We start from the raw sequence: 18,258 nt of genomic DNA, 5'->3' as shown, positions 1-18,258 counted from the left end.
AGTGTTTTGTGGAGGGTGCAGACCCGCCCAGGCACCTCCCCTCCGTGACCCAGCGCACATGCCGCCCCCAGCCATGCCCTGGCCCTTCACACGGGCCCAGTGCCTCCACCCAAGGAGACACTGAGCACCGGGAGGGTGGTGGGCCGGAAGCTGGACCCTGCAGGGCCCTCTCTGAATGGGCCGTGGTGCTGTCAGCCCAGGCTGGGGACAGCCACCTCTGTGGTTGTCCTGACACACCAAAGGGCACGTGTGCCAACCCTGACGCTCCCAGGACCACGCCCAGGCTCTGCCAGGTGGCCTCCCAGGGGACTGAGCTGAGAGTCTGTCCTCAGAGACAGGGGAGGGGTGGGAAGTGACAGAAGGCAGGACCACGAGTGAGCCACGGCCCCGTGCCCTGTCCCCGTCGAACTTCACTTACAAAACATGGACTCAAAGATGAAATTATCAGATGTTTCGATGCCACCCCAGAGCATCACCCCCTGAGCACAGGGCCCTCCCGAGTGCAGGTCACACCCCGTGAAGCCAGCCCTGCCCTCCAGGCTCAGGTCAGACATGCCATCCGCTGGGGCCACCCTGACCCCCCCCCGGTCTCACTCAGGTTCTCCTCCAGGACAACGTCCAAGTGCACCCAGACCTTGCATATTTCCCATTTCATTTTAACTGCTTGTTTGATTGATTGGATGAATTAATCTCTGTCAAGATGGGAATTATGTCTGTTTGGTTCACAAGTAGGTTCCCTGTACGTGCCAGGGATGTAACAGGCACACGACAAATATCTGTTAAATAAGTAAGAAAGTTAGTGCAGAGTGGGTCCTTGGGCCTCCCTTCTCCCAACCACGGTTCTGTTGGATGACTGGGGGGGGTCCCAGACCTTCCTCAGATTCCTACAAAGTGGCCAATAGGGCGAGAAAGAGAGAAAGCCCCCATCTCCCTCCCTCCTGCTCTAACTGCGCTCCCTTCCCTCTTGCTGGCTTTTGTGGAGATCAGCATATAACTACAAGTAGAAGCGGGGAGGCCTCAGCTAGGAGCTGGCTGTGTGACCTTGAGTATCACCTGCCCTCTCTGGGCTTCACAACAAAGGGTCCCTCACTGATGAGCAATGACCCACCCAGCTCTGACCTTTGACGTGATGGTCGTTACTTTGGGAAGGTTTCCGGTCCGGTTCTGCCAGGGAACTCATCACCCTGTCTCTACGAGCCCTAGAACTTACCCAAGACTCCGTCACTCAGCCCACAGGCCAAAGGCAAGCACACAGCACCGTGTGAACTTTTTAGGGCAGTTGTTTTGTTTCAAGATGGCAGGCGACATACCCACTAAAGTCTGATTCTGCACCTTCAAGGAGGGTGGAGTTTCTTTCCAAAATAGTCAACTTCTTAAGGAGTTGAAATGGAACCGAGGCCCCCTGATATGAACTCCTAAAGGGTGGAGTGGATGCAGGGCCCTCCTGGATTCCAGAGCATAGACAAGGGACCGGCCTCATGGGGCCCAGGCTCCGAGAAGCACCTTCCCCGCCTGCCTCACCGCAGGCCCTGCCTGCTTTGAATCCCACTCTCTGAGCTTTTCCACTTATAGCCAAGCACACACTTAGAATTCCAGCTTCTCCCCAGCTCAAGATAGATTCCCATGGAAACCAGAGCAAAGCAGAGGCAGAAATAAATGCCATCCTTTCAGGCCCTGGACGCATGCTGACAGCTCTCCTTCCGCCCACCCCGCAGAGTTAGTGCAGGAAAAGCGTGCTGAAAGGGCAGGTCCATCGGCCTGTCCCCTCAGGAGCCTGGTAAATGCCCGAGGACAGCATCTCCAGGGGCTTCCCCAGGGGCCCTCGTACTGTCACCACGTTGGTGGCACAGCTATACAGGCCAGGTCTGAAAGTCAGAGCCCCGCGTCTGAGACCCTATGAGAAGACGCGTGCATGTGGGTGACCCCCTGAGCCTCGGTTTCCTTGTCTTGTAACGGGTCTAATAACGTTACTGACTTCACGGGGGCAGTTACAGGAAGTGAAAAAGACAATAATGTAAACTATTTAGCACAGAACCTGGCATCTAATAAGCACTTAATAAATGTCAAGCATTTTATTATGATCTAGCTCTTGGGTAAGTCCGTCTTTTACGCCCCTTAAGCCTCAGTTTTCTCACCCGTAAACACAGTGAGGTGGGGAGGAGCCAGGACAGCCTGATTCTGGAAAACCCCTTCCAGCCGTGGCCTTTTCTGGCCTGTGGACCTGCTACTGGTGACGGAGTGAGGAGAGCGTGGCTCTATCACATGTGCTCTCCCTCCGTCAAACCATCGCGGAAAGGCAAGCTCCACAGAAGCACGATCCTTCCGGGTTACAACCACGGAAGGGAACTCAGCATTCAGCCCCCATCGTTGGCCTTACAAAGCCTCAGTTTCCACATCTGTCAAATGGGACTAGTTTAGGGGCTGTGGTGAGGAGGACGTGGCTTACTCTCGTAAGGAGCTCAGCACAGCGCCCCTGGCACAGCGGGTACTTGCCCAGTGCTGATACGATGGAATCCAAAGCTCTGCAAAGCTCTGAGCCACTCAGCCAGTCCTGCAGGTGGTGGGGACGTGGGGTCTGTACCCTTGGGGGCTGTAGCTCCAGCATCATCTACCAGCCCGCAGCCTGGGCAGCAGGCCGGCAGGAGGAAGGGAAGACCCGTCTTACCAGGCCGAGGTTCAGGGTGTTGCTGTCATCCTCCGGCATGGGCAGGTACACGGCCAGGGCCACACAGTTGGCAAAGATGGTGAGTAAGATGATGGTCTCGAAGGGTCTGGTGCAGGGTTAAGGAGAGCCCTCGAGTGAGGCGTGGGATTTGTGGGATTAAGGGGAAGAGCGCGCTGGGGGTCTGTCTGGACTGACTACAAGGCCAGGCTGATGGGCCCACGTTGCCCTCCTGCAGGGCACAGACGGGGCCGGGCTCCTGTGGGGCACCCGCCTCCCTCTCCTCCTACAGGGAGCGTCCACTGAGGCGCTTTGGGACCACGAGGCTCTGGCTCCTGGCTGGGGGCTACTCAGCCTCAAGGCCCGGGGAGACTTAAGCCCCCGTCTCAGTACCTACCCCCCCACCCCCTGCTCTACCGACCACCGCTCTCCCCGCTCCGCGGAGCCACGGCCAGACACGCCGCGGCGCCCTCACAGAATCAGCAAGGGAGGCTGGGGCTGCTGCGGCCTGGGCTAAGCACCCCCGGGAAGGGGGCCGGAAGGGATGAAGCCTGGACTCTGCAGCCTGAGGAGGGGCCGGTAACCGACGGTAACCGACGGCATCCGTGGCCCCAGGGCCCTGCGCCCACCCACACAGGCCCTGCCAGCCGTTTTCCGGAGGGCACTCCCACCAGGCTCCCTGGATTTGCTGGTGAGCGGCACAGCCTCCGGGGAGGCTGACCATTAGAGGGCGGGTGTGGAGGGCACTGAGGGGGAGAAGGGGGGAGGGCCGAGCTCTTCGTGCGTGGTTGGGGGACGCCCTGTACAGATGGCTAGAGGGAGACCCCATGCCCTTCCCAGCCACCTTCTTCTGGGGTTTGAAGAGAGGCGGCCTCGGGGCAGAGGACTGGAGAGGGGACAGGATGCAGGCGAGAGAGACGGGTGGGGAAGTCTGCCCCCGCCCCCCAGACAGAGGAGGGCACGAGGCTCCTGGGTGCCGAGCAGTGCCGAGAGCGGGCAGGGCTGACTCCTACCCAGACCTTCCGGCTCCGCCTGGGTTTTCCTTGTCCCTCCCGCTCCCTTACTCTCCTTTCTTCTAGGCAACAGCTGGTGGGAGCCTGGTCTTCCAAAGCCCTTCAGAAGTATTTCAAATATTCCCGACCAGCTCACTCAGCACCCACTTGACAATGGCCTCCCCCCTCTGCATCTCCTTCCTCTCTTCCCCAAATAAGCTGGAAATTGTCATCATTCTTCCTCGCAGAGCTAATGCCAACATAGAAGGGGGCTCATGTCCCTGTGCCCACGTGGTGCCTCCCACCCAGGCCTGCTGTTCACAGCAGAGCTCGGTGCAGGCCCATCTCTCCTCCCCACCCGGCCCGCTGTCGCCTCCCCCCACCCCAGCCCTGTCCCATATCCCAGGGAGGCTGAGAGGAGCCCTTGACGCTGGGGACTGGGGATTTGGGCACACCTTCCAGCACCTTCCAGAGACACTACAGAGGCACCCAGGCTGCCTGCAGGACCTGGGCCTCAGCCCTGGGCCCTGGAAGTCCCGCCGGTTCCCCCTGCTCCTCGGTTGAGGGCTTCCTTCCCAAAGGCTCCCAGCTCCATCCCCAGGCCCCGGTCTCCGGCCCCCAAAGCCTGTGATCTGTGAGCCCCGCTCCTCCCCTCCCATGACACACACACACTCTCTCCGTGCAGCCCCTTGGCCCTGAAGGATACCTCCATTCCACGATGCTGATGCAGGCCTTCCTCACGGGGTTCTGGAGAGTCAAGCAGAACAAGGCCCGGGGCGGCCTGGGCAGGACCTCGGGAACGGGCTTCTTGGGCTGTTTCTTCCTCAGGCCCTCATCCTGGTGCAAGGACGGCTCCATGGCTCCCGTAGCCTCAGCCTCTCCTGCTCCCCACCCGCTGCCCTCTCTTCCCCGAGTCCCCAGTGCCCCTGCCTTGGGGAGCGGGCGGCTGAGCCCCTGGGCGAGCCTGCCCTGCTGAGGCAGCCGGGGCGGGCCGGGAATCACTCTCCCTGCTCCCAGCGAGTAAAATGAGCCTCCGCGGGCTCTCTGCTGGCCAGCCGAGCTCCCGCGGCCAGGCAGCTGTCATTCCTCCCCAGCCCAGCCAGTGACAGCCCGGTGTGTCCCCAAGGAGGCTGGGGGTGGGGCTGGGGGCTCACACATGGGTCTGGGCTGGGGCAGAGGGAGACAGGATGGAAGGTTCAAGGCTGGGGCGACGGAGAGCTCACGAAGTGCTACGGAGCCTCAAGCTTCAGACTAGCTCCTTGGTGTCAAGGTTCAACCCACCCCTCCCCGCAGGCCCATGACACTGTCCAGAAAGGGTGCTGGGTGGTCCAGCGCAGTAGGAGTCCACAGCCCTCCCTCACATCTCTGCCTGCAGCCGTCAGGCCAAGATCCTGCACCCTCACCCCATGCCTGCGCCCCGTGGGGAGGGCTCCTGGGTGTGCCCACCTTTCTCTCCCCCCCAGCCTGCCCCTAGCTGTGCAAGGGGCGGTGTCTATCTCTGGGACTCTGTGCCCTCCCCACACTGCCCCTGGCAGGTACTAAGCTCTCTGTAAATGTTAGTTGAATGCATGAGCTAACAGAACACCCCACACACCCTGGAGGCAAGTGCTTGAGTGGGAAGGAGACAGGGCGCCAGAGAAGGGAAGGAGGACAACGACCGGGGAACCACAAAACCCAACGTCTTTATTTAGCCCCTTCGTGCAAACACAGCACCGGTACACCCACGCGGTCCCCACGCCCACAGAGTACAGTCTGAGGGGGGGACACGCAGTCCTCACCCACCCCGGGGGCGGGGGGGGGGGGAAAGGGTCACACTGGGGCGTGGGGTGGGTAAGGCCCTCCATTAAGGAAGCCAGAGGGCGCCACCAGCGCACACACTCCGCCGCCTCCTGGGCTGAGTGCAGGCTGAATCTGGCCTGCGCCTCTCCCTCTGGGCTCCTCTTGGGGGCGGGGGGAGGTGACAAGCAAGCCCCCGAAGCGGACGCTGGTGTCTGAGGCCATCTCGTGGAGAGCAGGGGCGTGGCGTGCGGACCAGAGCAGACCCGCCTCCTGGGCTGCGCCCGTGGCCACGGAGGACGGAGCAGGACCACCACGACCGGGGTACCTCCGACCTTCCCCGGCGCGGGGCTGAGGCCGAGCCGGAGCCCGACCCTGGGGTGGCCGGCATGGACGGGGCGCGCGCCCTCGCCGCCCCCCGACAGCCGCTCTGGCCTGTCTCGTGCCCCTCGTCCACCCCCCCCGCCCCCGTCCCCCTGCTGGAAGAGACGGGGCCGAGGTGGCGCTGGCGGAGGGAGGGTGCCGCGGACGCCTGAGCACCCCGAGCCGAGCCCGGGCGGCCCCAGCCCGCTCAGTGGCTGCAGTCCTCCGACTCGAAGAGGGGCGAGGAAGAGCAGCAGGAGGGCTCGGACGAGTCGGGCGCCAGGGAGGGGGGCCCCCGGGGCTCGCGGGGCCCGGGGCCGTCGGGGGCGGCGCTTAGCAGTTCCTGCAGGTGCTTGATATAGCGGATGGCGGCGCGCAGGGTCTCCACCTTGCTGAGCCGCTTCTCGGCCAGGGCGCCCGGCAGGTGGCCGCGGAGGCGCGCGTAGCCCTCGTTGACGCAGCGGACGCGCTGGCGCTCGCGCTCGTTGCGCTTCTGGATGAAGGCGGGCTCGAAGGGGTAGTCGCCCGGGAAGGGCGCGCCGGGGAACGCGGCCGCGTAGGCGTCGCAGTAGGGCGGCCGGGCGGCGCCTGGGTACAGCAGGAAGGGCACGGCGCCCAGAGGCTCGGCGCGGGCCGGGGTCGCCGACCGGGGAGGGGGCCCGATGCCCAGCGGCCGGCAGCCGGGGGGCGCCGCGGGCCGGCGGGCCGCCAGCGCCCGGCAGAAGTCGTCGTTCATGGTGCCGCGCGGAGCCGGACCCGGAGCGTGCCCCGAATCGCCCCGACTCGGGGTCTGCGCGCCCTGCCCGCGGAGCGAGTCACATCGCCAGCCGCAGCTCCGGGCGGCCGGACTGGTCAGGGCTTCTTTTCGCTCTGGGAGCAGGCTCCGAGGTCCCCCTAAGGCGAGCCATCGCGGTGGACTGTGCGGGCACGTCTCAGAGCAGCCGGCGGGGATGCGGGGTGGGCGCGGGCCTTCCCAGGGCGCAGCCCTGCGGCTCCAGCGGACCCCGCGCCAGGGTCTTGGTCGTCGCGGCCCTCGGGGTCCCCGGGCTGTGCGCCGCGCAGGAGAGGGTCCCGGCTACCGTCTCTAAAGAAGAGGGTGAACATATCAATTAGGAAGGGCCTTGCATCGTGGGCTCCTTTGTGTCACCCCACCCTCCAACGCGACTGTAAGCGTCCTGAGGGGAGGCAGTGGGCTGCAGGAGACATACACGCAGAGCAGGGTTCAAATGCCGGTTCACACCTTAATGCTTGGGTGCCCTCTCTGAGGCACAGTTTCCAGTATGGAGATAATTAAAACATCCCTCCCAGGAGATGAATACTGAATGAGGAGCAAATGAGAAAAATATATACCCAAAGACGCCTCCTCCAGGGCCTGCCTTACAAAAGGTGCCCAGCAATGTCATTTCCTTTGAGGAACAAGTCTGGTCACTCGCACCTGCCAGGGCCTCACATCTGGAGGCTCCGAGCCTGCTTACTGAGTCGGCAGTAGAAACCCCAGCGGTAGCCATAAGGCAACTAAGGGTCAGACTCTTTACTGAAGGCAATGCATCTTTGGTTCAGAGGAACCCGCATGTGGTCAGGACTTTCAAAGCCCTCCCGTGTGGAGTGGCACCACCAAAGCTCTCTGTGCCCCAGTCCCGGGGGAGGGGGGGCTGGGATGTGCCCCCTCAGCCCTCCTGGGTTTGTCCTTTCTGCCACTCAACACAAGTGCCTGTGATTTCAGCTCCGTGTGGGCAGAGCGTGGCAGGCTAGAGAGTGCACAAATGCTTGTTGAATAACTGGGAGGGAGGATGAGACAGGAAGCTGGGCTGGGAGGGGGTAGGACTAAGTCACACACAGCCCCTTTCCCAGACTCCAGGATGCTCTTATTTCAGAAATAATTGGCCTGGGTTGCATTTAAGTGCCACCAACTCCTCTCACCCATGGTTATCAGATTCCACTTCGTTGTCATTTCCTCTAGGCATTCTCTCTGACCCGCCCCCTCCCCGTGTGTCCAGTGTCCTGTCGATGCCATCTTGCACTTGTCACGCTGCCCTCCCCACGGGAGATCTCAGGGTTCCCTGAATGAGCAAGTGAGTGGGTGCTGCAGCCCACGTGGACGGGGATGGGGCAGCGGGGCCTCAGATGCCAGGCCAAGCCTTCTACCTGACAGAAGGGCCGGCTCTGTCCCTGACAGGGGAAGGTCGCTGACACACTCAGGTTCCCGAGAGTCTCCTGCACCTTCTCGTCTTTGTCCTTTATCCAGGTCCCAGTCTGTTCCCAGCTAGCTCTGCCCTCCACGCTGAACGGAAACCGGGAAGAATGAACAGCGTTCAAAGTACTGCCCTCGAGAGACTGTGTGAGGCTGCAGGACAAAGTCACATACCCCTCTCCTGCTCCACGGCCTTCGAGGGCTCCCCTTTGAAGGGAAGTGTCCTTCAAGGGACGGTTCTAGAAAATCTCTTCCAAACACCCCTCGGCTCCGGACGCTCTGCTCATGCCCGACCTCACCCTTGGCTGACACGGACCCTGCGGGTCCTGGGGGCCTCTCTGCTCCCCCCCAGTCCTGCCCCAGGCTGATGGCCTGAGGTCTCCAGCCCCCAACATAGACTTTCCAGGCTGTGCATTGAGTCTTCAACCAGATAGTAAACCACCAGAAGGCAGGCCTTTCTCCCATTCTTAGGTGGTGCCCCTCAGTCCTTTGCCCAGTGCTGGGCATGTAACGAGTGCTCAAAATTATTTGCTCTCAGTGCTTTTGTTTTGTAAAAATATGGGATCCAGACTCTCCTCTCCTGCATGATCCCTGTCTATTCATATTTGACTTAATTATTTAAATATAATTTGATTGAGGTCAGAAGCTTATTTACATCTAATGACAATTTTAATAAATACAACTTGATATCTATTTGTGTCGGTTCAATATTCAATACCTATTCATTTTCCTTACATGCTATTTACATTTCTTATGACTATTCAGAAAAGTCACTCAAGCAAGAAACCTCACAGCTTGACCATGTATTTCTTGAACTAGTTCTCTTTTTACTGTTAGAAAAGGACTGACGACCTGGCAGCGAGCTCAGGTGAGGGCACAGTTGCAGGTGAATTGTGATCTGCATTTTCCTCCGCGGAATGCTCTACCCTGGCGAGGAGCGGAAGGACACCGGGTAGTAGGTTATCCTCAAGCGGCCTGAGAGCACGTACTTACCGAGAGCATCTGTGCATAGGACTGCCCTAGGCTCTGGGATGGAGCGGTGAACAAAACCCGTGGTGAAATAATAATAATAGTAATAATAAAATAATAATGATAATAATAGCGATCGTTTATTACTCTTGCTGTGCAAGGCATCGTGCCAAGTGCTTTACGTGAAACATCGCACTTAATTCCTACACAATTCTTGTGAGGTAGGTGCTAATCTCATCTGGTTGTACAGGTGAGAAAACGGAGGCTTGTAAAGGTTAAGTTACTTGCCCAAGGTTCCACAGTTAGTGATCTCATGAACTAGTAAATGCTAGTCACCCCTACCCTTCTCCCCTTCCCCCCGATTCCCTCACTATTTCTCCTAGAGCTTCACATTTGAACCTGAAGTTCAGAGGGGCTTGTGCTGACCTAACATGAGTACCTTACTAAACTATGACTCCTGTTGAAGGGGATGTTCCACTGCAGATTCTGATGATCATGCTGTTTGAGCTCCTGCCCTGGTAAGAGTGGTACCACAGGTCACCTGGGTGGTCCTTGGGAAGGTAATGGCCCCTTGCAGATGCTCTTAGGAGGATGGCCACGGACTTCTGTCGTTGGGAGGGGAGGACCGAGTTTAACTAGAGTCAAGTACCGGGAGCCGTACCCCTGGGAACCTGGTGAGGAACCCCCTCGCCTGAGCTTAAAAACACGAATACTGGATCCTCCTTAACCTGCAGTACCTGGACAGGATCTGACCAGCAACCGAGAACCAGCCCACGGGCTCAGCTCCCGGACTGGGCGGAACCAGTTGTCGACAGCGACACCGTGTGGCCGTGAGGAGCAATGGCAGTAGCAGGTTGCTGAAATTCCAGGTTGCTGAAATTCCAGGTCCCGACTCCGTCATAATTACTCCCCCTGGGGACTGAATCCCCCGGTCTTCTGGAAAATTCGGGGTACTGGAGGACTCCCAAGAAGAGCCATGGGGTCTCCCGTTAACATCGACTACTTTCCTCCCTGAGTGGGTGGATCAGTTCACATGACTTCAACGTTCATTATATACAAATACATAAAAGACGCATCATTAAACATATTTTGTTTTCTGTAATTTGTTATTTGTATCAGTATGAAGCAACTCACTAGCTAAAAGCCTGCTTCTGAAATAGTGCGTGGGGGGCTGGCCCCGCCCACGTGAGCACGGAGGAGGCTACTGGAGGGAGGGGTTGAAGCAATACTCTCCACCTTTCTAGGGCCCTAGTTCCTCCCGGGCGGGGCTCCTTGCCCTCGGCACCTCAGGTGTACTTTCCCGGGACTGGGACGAGATGTGCTCGGCGGGAGGAACCCGATCGTCCACGAAGCTCACTGCCCGACGGAGCTGTCCCGGCTGCCCTTTTATGACCAGGACGTGTTCACAGTCATGCCCGGCACAGTCATATTGTACAAGGAACGTGGTGACACCCAGCCCAACTTGCAGCATAGTCAGGAAGCCACCAGTGGGGTCTCCTGGGCCTCCTTCCCCAGTCCTAGCTGCTCCTAATTCTGCATCAGGTGGCATTTGCCCCCCAACAGCTATTAGCTCCTTGTGGTCACATCCTGCCAGAGGCTCTCCCTACCACCCCCCATGGCACATCATTACAACTTCTTGTTGATGGTTTCATGAGCATGGCCTACCCACCCCAGGCCGTCCCTCTCCTAGGAGTCCAGCGTCACCCGACCCCATCTCCCCCTTTCCCCAGCCCTACACCCTTCGTGGCCAGCAGGCAGCCAGAGAGCACTCTCCCCGGAGCCCTTCCTGACCCCGTCTCCTGGCCCAAGGTGTAAACTCTAAGTGCAAGAGCTCCTGTCTCATGCTTCATCTTTGAAACACACAGTCCCTGTTGCATAAATGTTTGTTGATTGACACTGGGTATCCCTGGGGAGGGCTGAACCATCTTGATGGAGCAAAGGGGGCTGTGACCTCTGAGTGGGCTGGACCATCTACAGAGCAGGTAACATAATTCTCCCTTTCCAGGTTTTCTAACTGTCTTCACCGGGACCGGAGCCAGAGGCGAGGGACTGAGACCAGAAATTGGTTGACTATGTCACTTCAAACTCGGAACAGGGCTCGGGAAGTGGCTTTGGGAGAGGTGAGCTCGCTGCCCTCTGCCTCTCCTTCCACTCAGGGGTTCCTACAGCGGATCGTGTGTGGTGGAGCTTATCGGCACCTTCATGAAGACATCTTCCAGAGCCTCTCCTACCCCTGCCATCCCAAACTGGGAGAATTTGTAAGGAAACCAAGGACTCGGAATGACAGCACGTATGGGCTTCACCCATCCCCTGCCTCCAGGCAAGGTAGCTGCTGAAACCTTTCCCTAGAGGGCTCCACGGCCAAATACATTGAGAAATGCAGCCCCTTTATTCAATCCCTGGAGATCCCCAGGGTGCATCCCAGAGAAAGCCCTGCAGTAGAGAAAGCTGCTTGCATTTAACCCAGAAATCCGCAAGTGGACCTCAGAACGGTTTGTTGTTTTCTTTTTCTCAAGCCTCCTAACATCGAGTAGAATACATTTCAGGGAATTCTACCTTAAAATCTCCAGGATAAGAAAATGATTTTTCTTTTTAAAATAAGAACTGTCACAATCTCCCTTCGGAGTCTATCTTATAGCCTGTAATTACTTCTAGGAGGATAACCTCACCACTCCCTCCTTATATATTCAACACACCCAACCAAACGATCATTTCAGAATCTCCTCGATACCACGCTGGATCTGACCAAGGAGAAGGGCAGCCAGGCCCGGCGACCATGACCCCACAGAGTGCCCTTGAGGGCTAGAAACCAACGCCTCCTCTTCTGGGCAGCTGCAGGGCTTGGCCGGCTGGTCTCGGCCTCTGTGCCCCTCTGGTCCAGTGATGAACGAGGCAGTGTTATTCACGCACGGACCTCAGCCCAGAACCCGCCTAGCCCCCCTCATGCCCTCCGCGCTGTGTTCCCGGCCACGGGGTTTGCCCCAGGCCGCTGCCTGCCGCCACTTCCCGAGAGGAGCCATGCCGAGCTCTGAGGCAATGATGGAGCCAGGTGCCCAAACACGGGGACGCTCGGCTGGGACTCCGGAAGGAGGGGAAAGGCGTGGGGAAGGAAGGCTGCCATGGATTAGGTGGCTTCCGATGCCTGGCCTTGCTGGGTGCCCTGCTCTCCTGTCTCCTGTAACCCTCAGCCTGTTTATAGAAGAGGAACTGGAGGCTCAGAGAGGCTGGGACAGCTGCTCAGGGTCACACAGCTGGGGTGCAGCTCACCAGGGTCTGTTCAAGGTGATACACGAGGACCTTCTTAGCCAGGTAGGCGTGCCCAACTTTTTGGCAGGAGTCCTGATCTTTATAGGATTTCTTGGGGGCCAGAGTTGGGGGAGGGGCTCGTCCTCTTCCTAATTCCCTTGACTGTACCTGGCATGTACGACGCTGGGGAGTCACAGGAAGGTGTTTTTGGAGAGGGCTGCCCCCAGTCCCCAGGAAGACTATCAGGCTCCCCGGAGCACCTCACGGGCCCGGGAGCCTCGTGTGAGAGGCAGCCCCACAAGCAGAAAGCACGCTTTAGGCCAGACTCTCCTAGACTGAATCCCGGCTCTGCTTTCACTGGCAGAGGCGCTGATTCTACAGACCTCAGTTTCCTCACCTGCAGAATGGGCGCAGTGACACTTCAGAGGTTATTGTAAAGATAAGAGGAACCTATGTGGGTCACCTGGCACCTAATAGGAACGGAATCACTGGCAGCTGGTATTGCCAGCACGGCTGGGGCGGCCCTGGAAAGAGCCCCTGAAGCTCTAAGATCCTGGGATGTGGCTCTGACAGGCCTGAGTCAGCAGATGCCACCCCCGACACTGCAACTGGACACAGCACCAGCGCCCGCGTCCAGCGGCTCCCCAGAGCCACGTCTGTCCTAATAAACGTCCAGAGGGAAAATTCTGTACATGAGGGCCTGACCCTTTTCTCAAGTCTTTGAAGGATTAGGGTAACACAATTCTCTAAATAAGGTGAATGTATTCAGTGTGCATCCTACCGCCTGCCTACGGATTCACCCGCCAAACCTCTCCTGAGCCCCTTCCGGAACCCCATGGAGGGCGGGGTTCAGCAGAGGACCACCCGGACTGCTGTGCCCAGGTGGGTGGACAAGGCAGGACTGCACCTCACACTTCCGCTCTGAGTGCACTCTCTACAGCCCTGGGAGGTCATCGTCCCCATGTTCCATACGAGGAGATGGAGGCACAGAGAGGTTAAGCAACCTGCCCAAGGTCACACAACTGGTACAGGGCAGAGCTGGGATTCATACCCAGGCACTGGGGCTCCTGAGTAAGTGAGAGGTAAGAGCCAAAGGAGGTGAGGAGAAAGTGAAGACACCAGCGTGATATTCTCCGTGTCAGGCACTCTTCTCAGTGACACTTGTGTGTGCACACGCTCACACATGCATGCACAGTCATTGAGTCCTCACTGCAAGGTAGGGACTATCATCACCCTTGTTTTACAGGTAGGAAAGCTGAGGCACAGAGAGGTAAAGGAACTTTCCCAGGGTCACACAGCTGATGAATTTTGAACTTGGCATTCGACACAAATTGGTGTACACCTTGGGACTGGCCAGGCATCCCTGTCCTGTCCAGGAATGAGTCTTTCTTAACAGCCCAAGAGAGTGAGTAAACCTGAGACTCAGAAGAAAGTCTGCTCCAGACGGCGTTCCTACAGCCCCACGCCCATCCGTGCCCCCCGCTGTCAGTTACACCTCAAGGGGGAGGAAGGGGCTACAGCTTAGGTGCCAGGACATCTGAACTCTTGGCCCAAAGCCACCAGTAAGTGCTAATGTGACTCGGTGGACAAGCTTTACCAAGAAAAACGGCCTCTCACCAGACTTCAGAGAGGATGTGTGTAGGAAGAGCTCAAAGGGGTCCAAAGCCTTGTGGGAGTGGCGCTGGGGGTGCAGGACGGGGGCTGGGGAAGGGAAGGCAAAGGCAGGACCCTGACCAAAATGTCCACGGGAGCCCAGCGTCCAGCCCGCCTCCTGGCCAGAAGGATGCACGCTGCTGTCGAGTGCACTTCTGGTGAGGCCCTTCCGGTCGCTGCCTGCACACGCATGCCCTCCAGGGCGGTTCCGAGCCCTTGGGATTAGTCACTGCTAACTTCAAGGGAAAAAAAGAGGAAGGGAAATCATCCCATGGGCGCTGTGAAGGCACCAGCAGCCTCGAGCGGGTGATTCTGCGGAGGACGGCGGCTCTGACCGGGAAATGGGGCTGTGTCTGAGCCTCCCTTGGTGATGACCGGTCCCCTGGGGCGGGGTTCACGGGCAGAGGGGGCAGCGCGGAAGCCTCCGCCCCCTGCCCCGACCCCTCTGGGCCATCAGCGTGGCCGTCTCCCCACCACCCCCAGGCCTGCTGCCAGCTGTAGCACCGACATCAGACAGAGAACCGTGCCTGGGGCCCAGGTCATCGCTGACTCAGGGATGGAGGAAAGGGGCTCCCTTTGCCACAAAAGGGAGCCTCCCTTCTAGGTGACTCGCGGGGGAGAAAAACCCCCCCCGGAGCCACAGAATAAACGTTTGAGGTTTCCCGAGGCCCCTCCCGACCATCGATTTGGGGCGTTTGTAGGTGGGAAGCGACCCTGGCTCCGGGGCTCCCGGGACGCAGCGACACCTCGGTCTGCAGGAGTGGGCAAGCTGACTCTCGCCGCTCACACACAGGTCTCATTGGGTCGTCAGCGCGTCCTACAAGGAAGGGGTCTTCAGCCCCGTGCCACAGGGAGGAAGGGGCTGGCAGGGCCGGGGCAGGCGCCAGGTGGGCCCCCAGGTCCCTCCTGTGCGTGCGGGATGCCCAGGACCCTCCCGGCTGTCTCATTCATGCAGTTACCACGTTTTAGAGAGAATCGGAGCCCTCTGCGTCTTGTCGAAAACGTGGCTTACGACGGGGGCTCTGGGGCCACTTCCCAGCCAGGACCGCGGGCAGGCCATCCCTCCTCAGCGGGGCGGGGACGAGCAGCACCGGCCCGGGGGAGACCCCACCGGAAAGCACCCTCGCCGCCACCTGCCTGGCTCCCGGCTGCAGCCCTGACCGCACGCCCGTGCCGGACGTGCCCATCACCACGCGCGTCTCCCGAAGCATGGCTCTGACCGCGTTGCTCCCGTGGACAATCCTTCGCTCCCTGGACCTGCACGCCCTCGCTGGGCGCTGAGGGGCCTCAGCTCTCTGCCGCCTCCTGCCCTCTCTCCGCGCCCGCAGCCCAGTCCTCAGCACCCCCCGCCTTTCCTCTCGCGTCTCCCTCCCCGCCTGGGGCTGCTCCCCTCCTGGGGCGCCAGCCCCGCTTCCCAACTGCCCATCCACGTCCTACGCCTCCTTCCAGAACAGTCTGGGTCTCTTCTTGTCCACAGTGCCCCCTGCCCTCTCCTGCTCTGTTCTTTCTCTTTCTCCCCCGAATGCTCAGGCCTGTGCGTTTGGGGACGCTCTCCCGGGGGCCCCCGGCCTGCTGTTCCCCCCCCCAACCTGTGTGCCTTGTACTCCCTCAGAAGAAGGGCAGGCCCGTGCCTCCTGCATCCCAGCCTGTGGCAGGGTGGGCCCTGCTCCCGGCACCCAGGGGGTGCCCCCGCGTGTGGTCACCTGCGAGTCTCCCAAGCTGATCGGAGAGCATCACCGTGAAGCAGGTGCTCTCACGGGCCACATCTGGTATCTAATGTTGGCACGGAGCAGCTCTGCAGAGGTTCTGGGCCTGAAAATGTGTAACTTTTCTATCCAGACGTTTCCTTTGGGAGCGGGGTAAAAAGCACAGGCCCTAAATGGAGGAAACGTGGGGTCTTAACAGGAACAGACCTCGGCTGACTTGACAAGGAGGCAGGGCACCCTTCACTGGGCACCTGCCAGGTGCTCACAGCTATTTAATCCCCTCGAGGTGACTTTTCATCCCCCATTTTGCAGATGCGGAAACCAAGGCTTGGAGAGTTTAAGTGAGCTCATGTTTCTATAAATGGCAGGACTGAAAAAACAACAAAAATATTTCTCCACCCCTTGCTCTGTGCTGGGCAGTAGCGTGACCTCTTGGCTCATGTGACCCTCACAATGGTGTGACGAGGCAGGTACCATGTAACAGGTGATGGGAGAGACCAGACAAGCCGGTGGCCTGTGGCCACACAGCTGCTAAGGGACGGGGCTGGGATTTGACCCTGGCAGCCTGCTCCAGAGGCAGTGCCCCCAACCACTGCCCTGCGCACCCAGGCCCGCTCCCACGTCAGACACGGGACAGGCCCTCCCCTGCCCTCACCCCTCACATTCAGCTCCTTTTCCGGGACGCCTCCCCCAGCAGATCCCCAACCAGAAAATGCACACTTTAGTCTCTGGATACTGGCAGGCGGCAGGCATCCAGCCCAACCCAGAAAGACGGCCCGCTGGTGGAGATGCCCTCGGCAGCTCGGCTAACGTCCCCTGCTCCCCGCAGAGGTGGGTGCTGGCCCCTACCAGCAGGTGGCCGGCTGCTTTCTTTCCCAGGGCAGGTGGCCGAGCCCTGCCTAACTGTGCTCCAGGCCGGCGGAGGCGTCACGATGCCCGTTACCTCTGGTGCTGCTCCTCCCGCGCCGAGGCTCCACTCCGGTGACCGGGGCCTCCCGGAGGACCAGCCAAGGTCCCGCCGTCGCCCGCGGCGTCCTCGGCCGCCTCTGGCCGGCTTCCCGCCCCAGCACAGGAACCAGGTACACTTTACCTGATTAAGCTTCAAACAGTGACACACCCAGAAGGGGAGGGGGAAGGGCGGGGTGGGGGCACCTGTGATCTGGGATCCGCTCCGAGGAGGAGACAGGGCCACCCTGGCCTCCGCTGATTGGCTCCTGAGTACCCCAGCAAGACGCACGAAGCTCCGGCCGAGCCCAGGGCAGGTGGAGATGCTGTCCTCCAGGGCTGCCCGGCGCAGGGCCAAGGGAGGGCTGGCACACCCGGCCCGGGGGCGGGAGGCTCGAGAGCCTCTAAGACAGGTGTCTGTGCAGCAGGAGGGCTTGAATGGGCGCTCGGGCAGTGCACGGGGTCTGCAGTGAGGAAGTCCTAACGGTTGGGGGAAGCCTGCCCCGTCTCCAGACTGGCTTTGGTGACACCAGTTTGGGTGCTGGGTGATCACTGTGCGCCCCTGGGGCTGAACCGGGAGCTAGGACGCCAGCCTCTGCAGGGACGTGGCTCCAGGACTCCCGGGCAGCTGAGCCACAGGGGCCCTTGGAGGTCACCCAGGCCACCCTCCTCGGCGGTCAGCGGATGAAGCTGGCGCCCAGCGCGGGCAGGGGTGGCCCAGGACACACAGCCGGCTAGTGTGGCCTGTGGAGCGACAGCCCAGCTCTGTCTGGCAAAGCCTGCTGAGCTGGGGGAGTCAGCAGGAAGGGGGGACCTGTGTTCTGGCCCCTGCCTTGTCACCCTGTCCCGTGTGGAGGTCCGTGCTGCTTCCTCGTGGGCAGAAGGAGCGTGGGGAGTGGGCTGAGGGGCCCACAGCACCCCTTGTGCAGCGGTGGGGAGACACCCCTGCCTCGTAGACACAGGCCATACCCACCAGGCACTTACACACTCACCCCGTGAGATGAGTTGCTATTCCCGCCTTTCAGCTGAGGAAACAAAGACAGATTAACTTGCCCAAGGCCACACAGCTGGAAGGGTCAGCGCTGGGCCTGGACTCGGGCAGTCTGGCCAGTGTCGCCGTGCTTGGCTGCTACACGATGAATCCTTTCTGGTAAGGTCCAGGGTTTCCAGCCCGGGGTCTGTTTGGAGCCTGGTCTGAGCCGCCCTGCACCATCGGGCCATCAGAGCCTTGTCAAGACCCCCTCTCAGTACTCTGTCACCCTATTAGGCCAATGGGGGGCACTGGAATCTTAAGTTGTCCACAGGTGTCAGAGCTGATGGTGGCCCAGAAACCAACTGGCCTCACCAAACCAGCATCATTGGCACGCGGCTCCTTCCAAAATTTCTTCCCGAATTCTGCCATTTCTGCCATGTCTGAGTACCATTTGTACTCAGTGTCTTCCTGATATTTTTCCTTACGTGTACCCACTTCCCTCCTTTTACTTGCCCTTCACATTAACATTCACAAAGTCATGCAGTTCATGTGCTAATTACCTTTTGATCTAATGCACAGTAAGATAATCACATAACTACTAGAAGAAAAAGTGCTCTTCCGGGCACCACCTGGAGTCGCCTTGCACATGTGGGCCGCCCTTGGGGAACCACGGGCTGGTTTCAGGTCCTCACTCTCCATCTGGAGAAGCTGAGGCTCGGACAGATCGTCTGCACCCGGTCGCACGGCGAGGGACAGCAGGGCCGGGGCAGGGCCAGGCTCCG

General features: G+C 59.8%; 2 protein-coding genes across 4 annotated transcripts in view; both read right to left on the bottom strand.

Moving 5' to 3' along the window:
- Positions 1 to 4,928, bottom strand: part of CACNA1S (calcium voltage-gated channel subunit alpha1 S) — a 63,218-nt gene extending 58,290 nt beyond the window's left edge. For 2 of the 3 annotated variants that reach the window (XM_082450183.1, XM_082450185.1), the window contains exons 1-2: positions 4,361 to 4,924; positions 2,666 to 2,771 (exon numbers count right to left, since the gene is read on the bottom strand). In XM_082450183.1, coding sequence (XP_082306309.1) covers positions 2,666 to 2,771; positions 4,361 to 4,512 — 258 coding nt within the window. In that variant the 5' untranslated portion in view covers positions 4,513 to 4,924. Of the gene's footprint in view, positions 1 to 2,665; positions 2,772 to 4,360 lie in introns of all 3 variants that reach the window. The other variant, XM_082450184.1, reaches the window with a different exon arrangement.
- Positions 4,929 to 5,617: 689 nt separating this feature from the next.
- On the bottom strand, positions 5,618 to 9,818 carry ASCL5 (achaete-scute family bHLH transcription factor 5). The gene is made up of 2 exons (XM_082450172.1): positions 7,144 to 9,818; positions 5,618 to 6,877 (listed from the first exon to the last, which is right to left on the bottom strand). Exon 2 carries the CDS (start codon positions 6,527 to 6,529, stop codon positions 6,002 to 6,004), a length of 528 nt encoding a protein of 175 aa, XP_082306298.1. The 5' UTR covers positions 6,530 to 6,877; positions 7,144 to 9,818; the 3' UTR covers positions 5,618 to 6,001.
- Positions 9,819 to 18,258: the final 8,440 nt, after the last annotated feature.

Source organism: Balaenoptera physalus (assembly GCF_965194825.1).
Source record: "Balaenoptera physalus genome assembly, chromosome: 1".
Lineage (NCBI taxonomy): Eukaryota > Metazoa > Chordata > Mammalia > Artiodactyla > Balaenopteridae > Balaenoptera > Balaenoptera physalus.
The sequence above is the reverse complement of the archived record's forward strand: the minus strand, read 5'-3'. Positions and strand labels throughout refer to the sequence as shown.